Source organism: Myotis brandtii, unplaced genomic scaffold (assembly GCF_000412655.1).
Source record: "Myotis brandtii unplaced genomic scaffold, ASM41265v1 scaffold140, whole genome shotgun sequence".
Taxonomy (NCBI): domain Eukaryota; kingdom Metazoa; phylum Chordata; class Mammalia; order Chiroptera; family Vespertilionidae; genus Myotis; species Myotis brandtii.
This window is the reverse complement of record NW_005355000.1, coordinates 2,711,904-2,730,161: the sequence shown is the minus strand read 5'-3', so window position 1 is coordinate 2,730,161 and position 18,258 is coordinate 2,711,904. Positions and strand designations below refer to the sequence as shown.

The 18,258-nt window shown below is 43.2% G+C and overlaps 1 protein-coding gene across 1 annotated transcript in view; it reads left to right on the top strand.

The window, feature by feature from the left end:
- Positions 1-18,258, top strand: part of SUCLG2 (succinate-CoA ligase, GDP-forming, beta subunit) — a gene marked incomplete at its 5' end in the record, with an annotated part of 108,376 nt that overhangs the window by 13,400 nt on the left and 76,718 nt on the right. The window contains 3 exons of the mRNA XM_014535237.1: positions 3,663-3,759; positions 12,564-12,725; positions 15,341-15,483. Coding sequence (XP_014390723.1) covers positions 3,663-3,759; positions 12,564-12,725; positions 15,341-15,483 — 402 coding nt within the window. The remainder of the gene's footprint in view (positions 1-3,662; positions 3,760-12,563; positions 12,726-15,340; positions 15,484-18,258) is intronic.

Sequence of the window (18,258 nt, the reverse complement as noted above, 5' to 3'; positions counted from 1 at the left end):
ACAGGAACAACAGCATGGCGATCACCAGAGGGAAAGGGGTGCGGGAGGTAGAAGAGGTTAAAGGGGGGTAAATGGTGATGGAAGGAGACTTGACGTGGGGTGATGAACACACAATACAATATTCAGATGATGTTTTATAGACTTGTATACCTGAAACCCATGTAATTTTATTAACCAATGTCACCACAATAAACTCAATAAAATAAAAACAAAAAAAAAGAAATTAGCAAGTCACAAAAAACAAATAGGTATGATTCTGTTTACGTGTGTATATGAATAGTAAAATCGTAGTGACAGAAGGTGATTGGTGGTTGTCAGGCAGGCGGTGGGGAGAATGGGCAATTACTATGTATCTGGTACGGAGTTTCAGTTTTGCTGGATGGAAAGTTCTGGAGCGTGGTTGCACAAAAATGTAAATAGACTTGACACTGCAGAACTGTACACGTACAAATGGTTGAGCCCATGAATTTTATGGTATGTGTATTTAAAAAAAGAGAAAGCTTTAAAGTAGCTGAGATAAGATCTTACATGTTTATGCACCCAGAAGTCATTTCTCTTACGCAGTTTCTCCTCATTGTTAACCACCGCTTACGCCAGCGGTTCTCAACCTGTGGGTCGCGACCCCTTTGGCAATCGAACGACCCTTTCACAGGGGTCGCCTAAGACCATCCTGCATATCAGATATTTACATTATGATTCATAACAGTAGCAACATTACAGTTATGAAGTAGCAACGAAAATAATTTTATGGTTGGATCACAACATGAGGAACTGTATTTAAAGGGCCAGAAGGTTGAGAACCACTGGCTTACGCTGAGTGTTTGCTAAGCGCTGATGGGCAGAGGCTGTGCAAGTGCAGGGCCTGCTGTGGGTCAGGATAGGCAGCGTGTGTCTCCAGGACTCGAGTTCCCAGCATGTCGATGGCTTAGCCTTAGAAGAACCTCAAAAGTACAAAAAAGAGTTAAGAGTGTGTTACTTGCCAGCTTTTCAGTGTAACTCAAATAAAATCTGTTTGGATTTTAAAAAAGTAAACATCAAAGGAAATTTTAAAGAGTCTTTGAAAAGATAATGGAGGATTGTTTTAACACTCGAAGTGGGACCAGCCTTTTACACTGACACAAAGTCAGACGCTATAAAAGAGTAGCATCACTATCAAATTCCCATGTGGCAGAAGTAACAAAAATATGGGCAAAAGATAAAGGAGAAAAGTATTTGCAATTGATATGAGATAATGAGCTAATTTCTTTCATGTAAAAATACCTTCATGTAAATTAATAAGAAAAAGGGTAAAATCTCAACAGAAAAAAATGGGCTGAATTCACAGAAAAGGAAATACAAATGTCTCCTAAGCTCATAGAATAATATCAAATTCACTCCTTAATAAGAGGAATTCAAGTTAACACCGCGGGTGGAAGACGAATTTCCCCTGGCACACTGGGCGCTCCCGTGGTGGTTGTGACTGGGACACTCCGAGGAGCTGGTTTGTGGGAGGGAATTAGTGGCAGCTCTATCAAGAACAATTTATGATAATCTTTTATTATTAAAATGCCCACATTTCTCTTCGGTCCCGAGAAGTGTCCCTACAGGCATTTAATCACATGTATGATGTACACGCAAAGATAGGTGAGGAGCATTTGAAGGAATGTCAAACTATTGGAAGCCAAGGCACATTCGTAAAGAGCCACGTTAAGTGAGTTGTGATACATCCACACAGTATTACGCAGCCATTTCAGAGAATAACATTGTTCTGTTTGTGTTGCTGATGACGGCTCTTTAAACTCTATTAAAGACAGAACGTATAGATCCAAATTTAGTTTTGTAAAAAAGATGAGTGCGGAATGTGCATGCTGGCATGTGCATAGAACCTCCCGCGTGGCAGCGACTGGTCAGGTGGCCGCGTGGCCGGAGTCTGGGAAGGCTCGGGGCAGACCTTGGTGTGCCTGGGGAATTGGTGTCATGTCTGTATTATCTTGCCCCCCAAGAAAGTAATACTAAAAATATTCAGCCTCGCCCTAGCCCAGTTTGGCTCAGTGGATAGAGCATTGGCCTGCGGACTGAAGGGTCCCAGGTTTTATTCCGGTCAAGGGCACATGCCTGGGGCGTGCAGGAGGCAGCCAGTCAATGATTCTCTCTCATCGTTGCTGTTTCTATCTCTCTCTCCCTCTCCCTTCTTCTATGAAATCAATAAAAATATATTTAAAAAAATATTCAGTCTTACTCATTATGTTTGTTTATTTATGTCCACTGAGTTGCAGGTTAGGATTTAAGGAGGTTTACAGATACACATAAAATGAATAACACGCATCACATCTCCAGTTCCTCAGTTTAGTGGGACAAAGAAACCACTCTCGTCCTTTACCCGGTGGGATTTATTCTGAGGAATTGGCTGCACGGATAGAGATGTCAGAGCTGAGACATTTCAGAGTGGACAGAGGCGCTGTAGAGCTAAACAACAGCCATTGTTGCTACCTGCGTGCTCGGGGACAGGAGGCGGGTGTCGCTGGACACTGGGGCACAGAATTGGAGCCCTGGTGGGCATGTATGGTGGGAGCTGAAGTCAGAGCAGGAGATGCTGCCCAGGGCAGAGAGAGGGGAAGAGATACCCCAGCTTTGTGCCCCCTTTCTTACCCCCCAACTCCTGGCTCCCACTGCTACCTTCCATTGGCTGGCCTGAGCCCAAGAGCCTTGGAAACTCAGCCTGCTAGAGCCATCTCCCTCGATCTACAGAGGAGAGAGGGGAAAAAGCCACATGTGTTTCTGAGGACAAGTTATGCAGGGCTGGAACCACCAGCAAAACTGCAGCAAAGGAAAAACCACAGCCAGGAATCAGACCGCTCCCAGAGGAGACTGGCGGCTGCCACTCGCCGAGGTCGCAGCCTTGCTGTGAGGCGTCCCAGGCTGTGCACGTGCAGGTGTGAGCTCTCCAGGTGGTGCCTGCCTCGTTCATGTGGTCCCCGAGCCCAGGTCACACAGTGCAGGGTGCTGGGACTCAGCGGTTCAGAAGCCTTGGCTGAACAGCGTGCATGAGTGGGTGAACTTAAGCAGAGTGAGAAAATGAAGCCGGCATCACCTGTGGGAAACTGGCCGCCCTGCTCCCTGGTCTCTGCCTGTGGGGCACACTGTTCTCAGTTGAACTGTGCTGTGCATTCATGGGCGGTTTAGGGCCTCCACCTTCCTTTCTTGCAGCAGTTTCCATTAGACGCTCAGTAATTGTTCCACAGATTATAAGTTTGAATTGATGAATATAATAACTGTCTAATTCCAGCATAATCAGGAAAACCTAGTTATTATAAACTCTCCAAGTCATGTTTACCTTTTACTTAAATGGAGCTTGTTTGTATTAATGATTGTAGCTCACATTGTGGCATAGCTTGGCTAATAGGAACACGGTAATTTACAGAAAGATTACCAGCGTTTTTAGGCCATACTGGAAATATGTTGTTGTCTTGATAATGGTCTTTTCTGGTGTCTGGAGGAACGTGGAGCAATCCCTTCTAATGAATAGCAGTGGAAATTAAAATACTATGCTTTTCTGTTTTCCCTTCAGAAAGCCTAACTGAAAATAAAGACGGAGCGTGTAATTTTTAAGGTTTCATTAATCCAGCAGAATAAACGTTCTTCTACTGCTCTGGTGTAATTTCTTTTCACTTGATCACGTCTAGGCTGCAGATGAAATTAAGAAGCTGTATCACCTCTTCCTGAAAATCGATGCTACGCAGGTGGAAGTGAACCCCTTCGGTGAAACGCCAGAAGGACAAGGTAAAAAATAAATAAATAAGAGAAAACAAATGAACACAATTACTCCTGCAGACTATACATTAAATTCTACACAGGACTGTGGCAGCAGCTTTGCATTAATTTCTCCTGGTGATTTAATTTCTGCCACAGTTTCAAATGCTCCCGTGATGCAGTTGAACGTTTCTGCACTTGAGTCTGTTTGTATCCAAATGCCAAGCCTCAGAGGCGGCTGCTTTTTGTCTTATTTAGAAACACCCATCCTCCAGCAGCCCTTGGCTTTTTTAAATATATATACACATTTTTATTGATTTCAGAGAGGGAGAGGGAGAGATAGAAACATCAATGAGAGAGAATCATTGATCAGCTGCCTCCTGCACGCCCCCTACTGGGGATCGAGCCCAAAACTTGGGCATGTGCCCTTGGCCGGAATCGAACCTGGGACCCTTTAGTCCGCAGGCTAATGCTCTATCCATTGAGCCAAACTGGCTAGGGCCAGCCCTTGCTTTTGAGACCCATCACTGTGGTCAGGGTTCGGGTGGAAACAGGAGCCACTGCACTTGGGTGTACAAAAACGTACCTGCTTTATGACCCGCCTGAAGCTTTTCAGTTGACCTCAATCTGCATATAGTCACCTGTGAGCTCGCTGGGTTGGCATCATCATGGTGACGCCCCGGTGCCCTGCCATCCGGCTTTCCCCCTGACTTGATTATGAACTTCTGCTTCCAGTGGGAGGAGGAGGCATTTTGGGGGGAAGATATTTCTTATCCATCAGGTACTCGTGGAGCATAAGTAACTGTTACATTTCCGCACCCCCCACAAGTTCTTATTGATTCCCTAGCCAGAGCTCGTGTCTGTGCGTGTGCTTGGTGGTAGGGATGGGTAGTGAGTAAGTGGATAGCATAGTGACACCAGAAAGTGACTTCCATGAACCTTGTCTTCTTAGTTCATTTCACCCCCAGTATCTTGTGTGCTGCCTAGAATGCAATGGACAGTCAGTAAATAGGTCTTTGCCATTGGGTTGGTAAATGAGGTGATCTGTTATGTGCAAATACAACCAAGTTGTAGACCAAGATGGATGTGTGTGTGTGTGTGTGTGTGTGTGTGTGTGTGTGTGTGTGTGTATTTTCATTCTTTAATTCAGAGCTGTCTGCTGCAGGTACAACTCTGAGCACAAGGTCACCCCGCAAGGCGCTGACCATACCCCTGAGCCAGTGGTGTTTGGGCAGGGTGTTCAGTGCTTTTATTTTACAGAGGGGCCTAGGTTCTGCCATGTCCTGACTACAGATCTAGGCTAAGCCTCGTGGTTGTTTTTTCCATCTTCTTTTTTTAATCCAAAAGTGTGACTTGTGTTTGTGTAAGCCTCCAGTGTTAGACACAAAACATGCCAATTCCTGACAGTCATAACATTTAGTTCCTCTTCTCAGGCACAGCAGTAGTTCAGGAAGGGTATAGATAGATTTTTATCTTTTTTTCTATTTTTTTTTTAGCATTTCAAATTAAGATTGCCAAAAAGCTCATGTTTAGGAAGTCATTAAAAATTATATATTTCATAGTTTACACAGGTGACCCACCAGATAAAAATCTGGTAGGTCATCTATAAACAAACTACCTTATTCATAAATAATTTTTACATTTCATCTGGCTGTGAAATCATCAATACATCATATAGACCAGGGGTGGGGAACGTCCGGCCCGTGGGCCATACACTCATTTGGTCTGGCCCTGCCAAGGCATAGGGGTGAGCTAGTTAAATGTTTGACAAAATAGAGCAGGCTAATTTTTAAGCAGGCTAATTTTGTATGGCCCACAAATATCCAATATTTGATGTTACAAATATCCAAATGGCCTTTGGCAGAAAAAAGGTCCCGCACCCCTGATTATAGACAGTACGGGAAGGAAGAAAAAACTCTTGAAATCTTATGTCAAGCACTATGATAAACTTTTACTTATATTCTTTTTTTTTTTATTACTTGCAGCAACCCTGCAAAGTCAGAAATGTTTCCCTATTTTATGGAGGACTGAAAAATTCCTGTGACTTCCCCCTGAGTAATTAATTACTGGGATTCAAACCCATGTCTCAGTACAGTGTGTCTGTGGATTGTGATAGGCCATACCGACTTATAGTGACTGGCCTTTTCTTCTTTTTCCCTCTTAAACTATTAAGTTGCTTTCATCTGACTGATCGAGAAGTAGTCCCAGTTTGGGACTATCAGCCAAAATTCACGCTGTATTGAGTGGCTGATAATTAAGTCCACAAAATGAAAGAGATGGAAGTTCAATGTAAGTTCTTAAAGGTCATGTATTGCTTTTCAGACTGGTATGCACAAGACACCTGGTTATTTCATATTTTAAAAAGTGGAAATTCAAGCCTTTGGGAAGATGTCAGTCACAGCTGGTTTCTGGCAGGGGCAGGGCTGTGAGAACCTTTTCCTATGGGGTATTTGTAAAACCTTGTGAAAACTCAAGGTTTCTTTTTAATTATTAAGAGGAAGAAACATTATTGAGCTTTTTTGAAAGACTCATCATAAACTAAATTTTGTGTTTACACTTCATTAAAACATAAGTCTTATGTGCTATTTTAAGAACAAAATTATCTTTAGCTATTTGTTCATTGTACCATAAAAGTCCAACTACTGAATTTAATCACAATTAAATGAGTGTGTTGGTTTATAACTCTAATGAGCAGTAGTCAAATTAAACCCAATTAGGAAACGGTGATTAATGATCAAATGTACAAATTGATCTTCATCATTGTCACAGTCCCCTAAAGCAGTCCTTTATTTAGGGGCTGTAAAAGCAATCATTTATATCTGAGCAATATTGATAATCTTAATATTTAATTTTTTCATTTAGATCAGTAATAGCAGAACATATAACCTTTCACATTAAAACTTCAGTAATTACTCTTTTAATTTAGAAGTTTAAGGAGCTAGGCATCATACCAGGCATTTTTACCTTTTTCCCGTTTGTGACAGAGCCTCTCTGTAAGAGCGTTTCCTCAGGCTCCTGTTGCTCCATGAGGAACATTGTTTTAAACCCAGCTGCGTGGTCACGTATTTGCAGATGCTGCTGCTGGAATGAGAGCAGTGGCCTGGGTAACAGCTGTGCTGCCCGGTCACCTCGGGGGCATTTTTGAGGTCGAGAAAGAACAGCAGTCTAGGAGCGATTTTTTTCCCGTGTGGTTTATAATCTGATTCAAAGACTATGATTTGGCACTGCTGATGGTAGTTTGGTGACTATCAGGATTGTAATGGTTATTAGAGATAGAAACCCCCATCTGCCTAGTTTTTGTGGAAAAGTCCCTGGTGGGGAAGGGGCACTTATTTCACTCAGGTGATGGGAAGTCTAAGGAGTGGCCTGGGGAGCCTCTGGCCCTGAGCCCTGCCTGCGGCTGAATCCCCTGCATTGTCAGCCTGGCTGCTGGAGGGCAGTAAAGGTGAGCCTGTTCTTATCACAGCTCCTCCAGCAACCATAGCAACCTTTCAGATGATTCTGATTGGTCCTGCTTGGGTCACATGCCCATGCCTAGACCAATCACTGAGCCTGGCTCACATGGTATAGGTCACAGTGGTTGGCAAACTCATTAGTCATCAGAGCCAAATATCAATAGTACAACGATTGAAATTTCTTTTGAGAGCCAAATTTTTTAAACTTAAACTATATAGGTAGGTACATTGTTATTAACTTAATTAGGGTACTCCTAAGGTTTAGGAAGAGCCACACGTGGCTCGCGAGCCACAGTTTGCCGACCACGGGATTGGAGAAAGGCAGTTTCTTGATGGAAAAAGGGACCAGAATGGCCTAACTTATTGAAATGAAAGTAAAATGTTTATTAGTCAGAGAGAACGTAACTGTTTTCCTTGCTTATCCGATTGCAGTGCCAGGATTACTTCATTAAACTGTGAATGAATTTGCTTTGTTATTACTTATCTACTTATCCGTCCATTCATTTATTTAGTTTGCAAGCCACGGGGACTTGGCCTCTGATTTCATTTCTTCCCACTTTCAGCCAGATCTGCCTGCACACAGACGCCTTTCTTTGGTGTCTGTGCTGTTTCTCAATGGGAAGGTGGGCATTTGTCCCCTAGGGGACGTTTGGCAGTGTCTAAAGACATTTTTAAATTGAGATATAATTGACATAACATTGTATTAGTTTCGGGTGTACAACACGATGACTTTATTGGATCACTGCAGTGAGTCTCGTTAACATCCATTTGTGTTTGTCACAAATTGGGGTGCAGTTGCTACTCGTTTCTAGTGAGTGGAGGCCAGAGAGGTCGCTCAACGTCCTGTAACGCACAGCACAGCGCCTCCCAACAGAAGTGATCTCGCCCACCATGTCATAGTCCCCACGTGCAGACCTCCGGCTCCAGGGCATCTTCGTCAGTTGGAGCACAAATCCATTCACCAAATTAAAGGAATGAAACCTGGTTTAAACAGTGACTATCTGGCCAAGATGACATGAGAGTTAAGGCTGGGTTAAAGTTAACTGGAACATCAAATCTCTTTCTTGCTTCAAATTAATTTCCCTAAATAACAACCCTGTTGCTTTGTGTTAGCAAGTGCCCATGTTGTCGGTGGGTGTTTCTGTTTCTGTCTTTATACACAAGACTTCTATTTTCAAGAACATTTTTAATTCTACCTACCCTCAACCCCTCTCCCTCCTCATATCTATTTTCTCTTTCCACAGCAACTAAAAAAAAAAAATGTTCTAGAAAGTATACAACTCTTGGAACATCAGTATTTAATGGAAAGTGGGGCCAGTTTGAAAGTGGCAGCGTTTTAAGGGCTCATTTCCATAGCACATCATGGTTATTTATCGCAGATCCAGCGCAATGCATTGCTTGAAGACAGATTATTTTTCAAACTAATTATGACAGTCTTACTTCCTGCTGTTGTTACGTTTCCTTTATGTGTGAGTCTCCCCTCGGAAAGGTACTTTTCTTTTGTTTAATTCCATGGCACATTCTTCTGCTGAACCTCCAGGGTCAGAGGCTGCTAACTGCCAGTCATGTTGTTCATGGAGGTTGTTGAACTAACAGCTCGCAGAATCTTAACACCCACCGCTGAACAAAACAACAGAAGCGCCCTGCGACCAAGTGCGCGGTTCCCTTTCATAGCTGTTCAGAAGGAAAACTCATTTGTATAATCTATCAAGCATGTAACAATGTGCTCTTGATGGTGAAAGTTGTTTTATAAATATTAATAGGTGTGTTTTTCACCCACTTTGTACACAGAATGGCCTTTGTTCAAGTTGAATTTTCTAAAGAATTGAGGTTTTATTATTGTGACATTGAAAGTCTTAATGTCTGAACCAAGCTGAGCACCTTCCAAAATACATTTTACCATAGTTTGTTGTTATATTCAATGAAAAAACTAAGGTTTGTTATTGCCCTGCTGTTGACATAGACATCAATCCATTTTGAACATGCCAGGCCTAAACGTGTACTTGGAAAGGTCTTACAGGGGTAATTAAGCATACGAGAGTCAATCAATATTCAGGGATTAATCTACTTGTGTGCAGCTGCAAGGTTTTATTTTGTTTGTTTCACATTTTTCTTTTCAAGCTAGTAGGACGCACTTTTCTAAGTTTCTCCTTCCCCATAACAGACGTGATAGCGGAGGCCACTGTGTCAGTGTTAGAGCAAGGTGCCAATGTGACGAGACTTTGTGATTAGCAGGGACAGCCCGCCTGTTCCCATAAGGGCTGGCCACTCATCTCAGCTGTGGGGCTCTCAGGACAGCGGCGACAGGGAGACGTCGATGAATTTATGTGGCTGTGGTCCAGTCAAACCTTGTTTACAGAAACAGGCATGAGCTGACCCGAGGGGCACACTGGGCCCCCTGACTTCGATGTACCAATCTGTAGCCGCCTTGGCCCTCTGCAGAGGTGTTGTGTGATTTGAGGCTCAAGAGAGGCAGCTCTTTGACCCTCGTCCTTTAAGAGAAAATGTCCTTCTCTTAGAAAACCTTCATGAAATGCCTGCCATTGAAACCCTTCCTGGGGGAAAGGCTGAGTAGTGAGGAAAGGTCATCTAAAACGGAATGGCCAACCCCAAAACCTACATCTTTTTGGGCGGTGACGGGGTGAGAGGTGCATGGGCTCTCTTAGACACATCCTTGCATTGTGAAGATGGCGTTGCATTGAAAACCACAGGTAATGCATAGATGTGAACCCCTTAAGCATCAGTTTATATTTATTCTAAACAGAAGGCCGGCACTGTAAGGGAGTGGACCAAGTACAGGTCATTCCGAGTGAGAGGAAGAGAGGAGAATCCTCTGGGCTGGGCAGCGGACACTCTGAGTGTCGGAAAGCTCTGTGCAGGGACAGGACGGGGGCGAGGGCCAGTTGTGTATGTGGCCGAGTGCTTGCATGCCTCCTCTCCTTCCAGCAACCCCACGCGGCTGATGGCCTCTGCTCCCCATTTCATAGGCCAGGCCACTGGGTGTAAGGTGATCGGCTGCCTGGCTAGGAGGGGCCGGAGTGGTGATTCATACAGACGGTGCTTTGGATGCCAGAGGACATACATATTTCTCCCTATAGAGATCCTTTTTATCCCACAGTCACCACCTTCAAGCCCTGGCTGACCTCTAACGGTCTCCCAGGGTGGCCCCAGAAGAGTGAACACGTTTCTGTACTGCGTCGCAGGGCAAGCATCGAAAGTCTGAGCTCGCAGACATGCAGTGGGCCCGCCTTCTGCACGCTGCATCCATATCCCCTAATTATGTCTCTCAAGGTGCTTGTGAGTGCAGTCTTGTGAGGGGCAGAGAGCAGCCGGGACTTACTATGATTTACTAGTTTATTGATCTCGACCAAGAATTCTTTTATGTGAAACTCTTCTCTTAGGAAGTCAATTTGGTTGCCTTTGCCCATTCATTTCAAAGGTGTCAATTACAAGTAGTCTTGCCAATGAGTAATGGAAGAGCTACAGTTACTAATAAATTAATTAAAATGTATTTATAAACCCAGTGGAAAGCCAAGAATGAAGTTGCTTTCCTATTGATTATTACACCGGTCATTAGCTGCTGAGAAAATGCCACTGTAGCAAGCAGAGAGCATGGGCCAACTCCTTTGTAATTAATTGTAGGATTCCATCGCTAAGGTTCCAGTGTTTGGGAAAGCGATTGCTCATGGGCCCCATGTGCTCACAGCCTGTGGGAAATGTGATGGGACATTTTGCGGCAAGACTGCTGACTCCCGCAGACATTAACTTCCACGTAGGACTCTCTCTTCTCAGTCAGGGCTACTCTAAGTAATTTGTGGTTTTGACTTGTATTTATGCCGAGTGTTCTTAGATGTTAATATGTCAGATCTGCACAGGTTGGTTGATGGTTGTGGTAGATTCCATCAGGGAAACCGCTGCCTGGGCTCTTTCACCCCAGATGTCTCAGTGTAACAACATTTTCTTTCCATAGGAAGCGAGTGGAATTCACAGACTGCAGTCACTGCTTTTGATTGAAATATGCCAGGGTGGTTGTTTCCCCTTTAAGAGTTAGGTGCCTGTCTATGGTGCTGGAGAGGAATAGTACCCAGTCGGAGACCCCTGCCTGTCCATACCCCAAGTACAGTAGAGGAGGTGATGATGGGATGGCATCACAGATAGCTAATTTCCACCCTAAAGGCTGTAGTAAAGCGATCAGGCCCCGGAAACCAGTGCACCACCCCACCGTGCTCCCCCCTGACTGTACATACAGAAGATCTCCTGTAAGTCAAGGAACGCGCTCGCGGTCCATCCTCATCCCTGAGTGAGAGTCACTATGTCCAGGGCCCTTGGCCACTGAGAGAGCTAAGAGCCTTAACCAGCCCTGGGGGCAGAGACCGCGTTGCCGATAGTGCCTGTCAGCCTTCCTTGTGTCTGACCAGCTGGGTCTCTTAGTGTTTTACAACTTGAATCAAAAGAGTCATGTCCTGCACACATCAAGGTGGTGGTTGATGGAACGCACAGTAGCAGGCCCCAAGTAAGTGTATCAGCAGCCTAGGGAATATTTCCATTTTCTAAATAAGAAAACTGAGGCCCGGAGAGGAAGTAGGTTATTATTATTATTATTTAATCAAGGCTACAGTTAGTTAAGGCTCATATAAAAACTATTGATTCAGACCCAGTGTTCTTTCCACTACATCTCTGAGAAATATTGGTGAGGATACAGTTAAATAAAAATTTCACTTTGCCTCATCAGAAGGACAAAGGACCACGGCAGGATTAGGGGTTATTGTCTAGTCCAGCCGTGGGCAAACTACGGCCCGCGAGCCAGATCCAGCCCGTTTGAAATGAATAAAACTAAAAAAAAAAAGACTGTACCCTTTTATGTAATGATGTTTACTTTGAATTTATATTAGTTCACACAAACACTCCATCCATGCTTTTGTTCCGGCCCTCCGGTCCAGTTTAAGAACCCATTGTGGCCCTCGAGTCAAAAAGTTTGCCCACCCCTGGTCTAGTCTCTTTGCATAGAAGGAAAAGGTGACAATTAGTGATTAATTATTAACAATATAGCATGAACAGCTCATCAGAGCTACATGTAGCTGGCAGTCTTAGCTTTTAATGGTTGATAGCAACTTACATTGTTATTTGATTGAACAGAGATCAGCAGACACAAATGCCTGTGTTCTTTGTTCGAAGGTAAGTCCCTTGGAACAGGAACCACTTCATATTTGTCTTTGTAGCTCTGAAGTTTAAGTTCGAGGCAGGAGGCCGCGACAGTTGTCCCGTCTGTATCATGAAGTAGGGCGACAGTGTCTTACTTATTTTTCTCCTGTGCCAACCAACCTTGGGAATGTCATGTGTAGATCCTAAAGAGACATCATGTTTGTTCCTTTTTTTTAGTTGTCTGTTTTGATGCCAAGATAAACTTTGATGACAACGCAGAATTCCGACAAAAGGACATATTCGCCATGGACGACGGATCAGAAAACGAGCCCATTGAAAATGAAGCTGCCAAATATGACCTAAAATACATAGGACTGGATGGGAACATTGCCTGCTTTGGTGAGCAGTCAGTTATGGCAAAAGGATGGCTTGTGGATTTTTGCAGAATTTAGGAACTCCTGATTTCTTAAATTTTATTTCCTAGCAGCAAGTAAACATAAGAGATTTTTCTCCCCAAGAATCTTAGGAGACAATTCATTTTCTTCCCATAGTAGACTTTGGTCGATGGTCCCTGGTTTAAAGCAGGGTTTCACCTCCGGCACCGGCGACATTTCAGGGGGGAATTCCTCGCTGGCTGAGGGCTGGCCTGCACATTGGAAGGCGTTCAGCAGTATCCTGGCCTTTAGGGGCCACTGGCACCTCCACTTGTGACAACCGAGTGTCTCCAAACACGGCAGGGTGTCCGGATGGGCAGAACCACCCCCGGGAGAAGCCCTGTTTCAAAGCATCAGTTAAACTTCACTTTTTACTAAGCTAAGGGCCTTTGCTGCTCCAGGCAATGCTAATTTGTAGGAACTATTCTGAAATTTGGGTTCAAAACTACTTGCTCAGAGGAAGTAGAAGAGAATATATACTTAATCATTATGCTCAAGTTTCAACTTCTGTGATAAACAAATGATAAGTTGCTTAATCCATTATACCACTTTGTTAATAAAACAGTTGATTTTATCATAATTATCTAAATTTGTGAAAATGGCTTATTCAGTTGAAATAAGAATGGGTCTATAGAGGCAACACAACTTTTGTTATTGTCCACAGCTTATAGTACTGAGATTTATGTACCTCTGTGTTATGGTGGAACCAATTTATTACACTGGAAGCTGAGTTCTTAATCTTAATGGAATTTAAAGAAGATTTATAGCTCATTAAGCCAACAGTATCATTATATTCAGAACTGGATAGACCTCATCCAGTAGTTTTCTGTTCATACAATAGAAAATGACATCTAGTTACAAGCGGCACCAAGTGTCTTGCTTTGATTGGAGCAATAACTCTCATGTACCCCCTTGCCCACCCTCCTGCCCTTGGTCAGCTAAGGTGCTCAGTATTGTAGGCATTTAGGAAGGAGAGAGAAAATGCGGGTGTAGAACAAATTCAATCCTTTGTAGCCTCTGTAGGCATGTGCATGGTTTGATGAAGTTAGCCTAATGCTTTTCAAATTGCTCTCAGATCCTAGATAAACCATTTCTATTTTAGTTGACCCATAATTAATTAAATTAGTCACAGTTCAGTTGTCTGGGGAATTCAAGGGTCAGAAAAAAGTGAAAGGTACTTTATCTTGAGAGTTTCTGCTGAGTTCAGGAGATTTTTATTATTTTTTTTTTACTTTCTAACTTGAGGAAAATAACTTCATATAATTAAGCATAAGGAACAACTACATTGATCAATAAAACTGAGTTCTGGAAAATAAGAATTTCTATGTTAAAACTCATTACTTGGTTTTTAAAGAAAAGCTCCGAAGATGCTAACACATTTTGGTTCTAGTTTGAATGGTCAGGTTGCTAGTGAACATTTGTTATATTATTTTGAAAAAGGAGCAGGGGGCTAGGAATGTTGCTGAGTGATCATCTGTTCATTTGTCTTCTGACTTTCTCCAGATAACGTATAATCATGCTTGACTGCACTCGGTAGAAAAATGTGGGGAACCCTCTTGCAGCTGAAGGCCCGTGGTTCAACCCCAGAGGGTGCCACGTTCCAGGGACCGTATTCTCACAAACAAAACTAGGAGAATTCCATTTTCAACTCTTAAAGGTTATTAAAAAGAATGTGGCCCTGGCGGTGTCACTCAGTGGTTAGAGTATTGGCCCAAGGACAGAAGGGTCTCAGCTTCCATTCCAGGTCAAGGGCACGTACCTGGGTTGTAGGTTCGATCCCTGGCCCCAGTTGGGCGCTTGTGGGAGGAAATCAATGAATGTGTCTCTCTCATATTGCTCTTTCTCTTCCTCTCTCTCTCTTTCTCTCCCCTACTTCCTTCTTTCTCTAAAAATCAATGGAAGAAATATCTTGAGTGAGGATTAACAAAATAAAAAACAAAACAAAAAAGTAATTCATAGGCCTTAGTTACTTTTCACAGCTTTTTTCTCTTTTCCAATTTCTTTTTTTAAATATATTTTATTAATTTTTTATAGAAAGGAAGGGAGAGGAATAGAGAGTTAGAAACATCCATGAGAGAGAAACATCAATCAGCTGCCTCCTGCACACCCCCTACTGGGGATGTGCCCGCAACCAAGGTACATGCCTTTGACTGAAATTGAACCTGGGACCCTTCAGTCCACAGGCTGACGCTCTATCCACTGAGCCAAACCTGTTAGGGCTCTTTTCCAAGTTCTTGAAATACACTTTCCAGAACCCAAAACTCCCTCCTCTATTACGAACTAGCCCAAATTGATAACTGACTTCAACTCTTCCTTCTTTCCATTTCCCAGATTGATTTCACTTCCCGATAAAGCCATCTCCCCATTGCCAGGCCTTTCTTGGTTATTCTTTGTGTGCACATCTTCTGATTCCTTATCCTAAAAATCTATGAGCTTATCCGGTTGAATAGAATTTCAAACAGGGCAGAAATTGGCCCGTCATGATAGGGTTCTCTTTTGCAATTGTGTGGAGGGAAACATTTCTGGGCCATTTCGTTTTACTAAATTGATCCTGCCTTGTGTGCTGTTTGCACTCTACAGTGAACGGTGCTGGACTTGCCATGGCTACTTGTGATATCATTTTCCTGAACGGTGGGAAGCCAGCCAACTTCTTGGATCTTGGAGGTGGCGTACAGGAAGCTCAAGTCTATCAAGCCTTCAAATTGCTCACAGCTGATCCTAAGGTAACTCTCTCTTGGGTGGAGGTGGCCTAATGTTCTGGCTTCTCACCATCAAGAGCAATCTTGTTCCTGCTGCAGGGGGTTAGTATGCAGCCCAGAGGCAAACCCTGCCTTACACGCCATTGATATACCCGGTGTTTAACTCATTTGTGGTGAAAGTCTTGTAAGTGCCCCAGGATCTTATTTCAGAGGCTGTGCTTTAAGAGCTCTGGGAGGTGGCAGGAAATAAAACAGGTGTAGTGCCCCGAACAGTGAAGCGTGGGCTGGCATGAAACATCATTTGGGTAATTTACAATGAGGCAATTAGCTCTATACTTATATGACTTAGAGAAGACTGGGTGTTGGATTCCTTTCATAAGATGCTGACGGTAGTATCATATGCTTGGAGACAGAATGAAAGGATAGGATTATATTATCATACTAGAGGCCTGCTGCATGAATTCATGCACCAGTGGGGTCCCTCAGCCTGGCCTGCGGGATCGGGCCAAAAGCAGACATCCCCCGAGGGGTCCCAGATTGCGAGAGGGCGCAGGCCAGGCTGAGGGACCCCACCGGTACATGATCGGGCTGGGGAGAGATGCGAGAGGGGAGGGGCTGCAGGAGGGCTCCAGGGCGTGTCTGGCCATCTCGCTCAGTCCCGATCAGCCAGACCCCAGCAGCAAGCTAACCTACCGGTTGGAGCGTCTGCCCCCTGGTGGTCAGTGCACATCATAGCAAGCGATTGAGCGGCCTTAGCATATATTTGTATATTACGCTTTGATTGGTTGACTGGACGACAGGACACTTAGCATATTAGGCTTTTGTTATATAGGATATTACTTGAAAATAATGACCACATTGCCTTCTGCATGTTTTTTATTTTTTATCTCTGACAGTTGCATGTGTTACAGTTTATAATATATGCTTTTAGTAGCAAATGATATTGCTTTCTGTATGTCTTGTCTTAACTAGAATGTAGCTATTACACCCAGGTACACAGTAGATGCTCAGTAAACATTTAATCAGTCTAAATACCAGTATGTCTTCTTCCATTGGAACTACTCGGTTGTCTATGATAACAAGGTTTAGGTGGGTATTTATTATGTGGACAAGACTAAAATTTTTTAGTGTATCATCTCACGCTTTTAACAGTTCTGTGGGGTAGTGTATATGCCATAACCATTTGATTTTAAATTTTGAGAGTCATTATTTTGATGCTGTTAGATTATCTAAAATATCCTGTTGGTTCTTGAGACATATGAGGAAATGGGAAATCTGAACCTATCACCAAGAAAATCATAAATGAAACCAATACCAGATTTTTTAAAAAAGAAATGTAGTCTGAACTTAATGTGGGAACCTTTCATTAATAAGTATAATGGCACCAGGCTGGTGTAGGTCAGAGGTTGAGCATCAACCTATGAACCAGGAGGTCACGGTTTGATTCCTGATCAGGACACATGCCTGGGTTGTGGGCTTGATCCGATCGAGCAAGAGGCAATCAATCTCTGATTCTCTGTCATCATTGATGTTTCTATCTCTCCCTCTTCCTTCCTCTCTGAAATCAATAAAAATATATTTTAAAAATATATAATGGCAATAGCCTTTTGGTTTCAATGTATAAAATTTTGTCTTATATTAGTAGTACAGTATGCTTGTCTGTGTTCATTATGACTTGGGTAGTTGGTAACCTTCTTTTTGCTAAGACTTTTTCTTCTGACTTACAAATCAGTGGAAAGGTTTCATCAGCTGCTTTTCTTCAGTTCCCCAGGCCGTTGGGGAATGGCCAAGTCCCTGAAGTCAGGTCACCCAGCCAAGAAGGAAGTGTTCGCGGTTGACTTTTCTGTTTACATAAGCACCTTGTTTTCATTAAGTAAGAACATCACCAGTGGCTGCCTACTTATTTATTAATTCATGTATCCCTTCTTACTGTTCCTTCCTAAGGGAAGAATCATTTTCTTCCCAGTGATTTTTAGACCAATTGAAATCCGTGAATAGTATGGATATCACACATAGCCCCGAGGCTGCTTGAACCACAGAGGAGCCAGGGGACAGGCACCTGTAACAACATACTGAACTTGCAGTGTCTGCCGAAACTTGGTAAAGAATAATCGAGAACCATCAAGGGATTACATCTGCCAGGACAATCAGAGCGTTTAAAAATATATATATTTTTGCCCTAGCCGGTTTGGCTCAGTGGATAGAGCGTGGGCCTGTGGACCAAAGGGTCCTTGGTTGTAGGCTCCTCCCCTGTTCGGGCCCTGGTCAGGGCACATGCAGGAGGCAACCAATCCATGTGTTTCTCTCACATCGATATTTCTCTGTGTCTTTCCCTCTCTCCCACTCTCTAAAAATCAATGGAAAAACATCCTTGGGTGAGGATTTAAAAAAAAATACACACACACACACACACACACACACACACACATATATATGTGTGTTTTCTTAGTGGCTGTTCCTGAATTTTAATTCTGCAAAAATATTAGGAGGGGAATGAAAAATCACTTGCAGAGCCATTTTTTAAAAACTATCTTTCCCAAAATGTTGACTTTACCTTGTGGAGTATTTTCCAATGCTTGCAGTGTTTAAACTTGTTTGAGATTGGCTGTCATCTTCGGTGGAGAAAGGTGTGGGAGTTATTTTTCTCATGCTATATCAGGAAAATGAATGCAGACCTCATCGCACAGTACATTTTCCAAAAATTGAAATTTCAAAGCCAGTTACAAAGCAGAGGTGTGTAATGGTATTTTCAGCCCTGGCATTGTTTCACAGGCTTCAGAGCACAGGGCTGAGGAACAC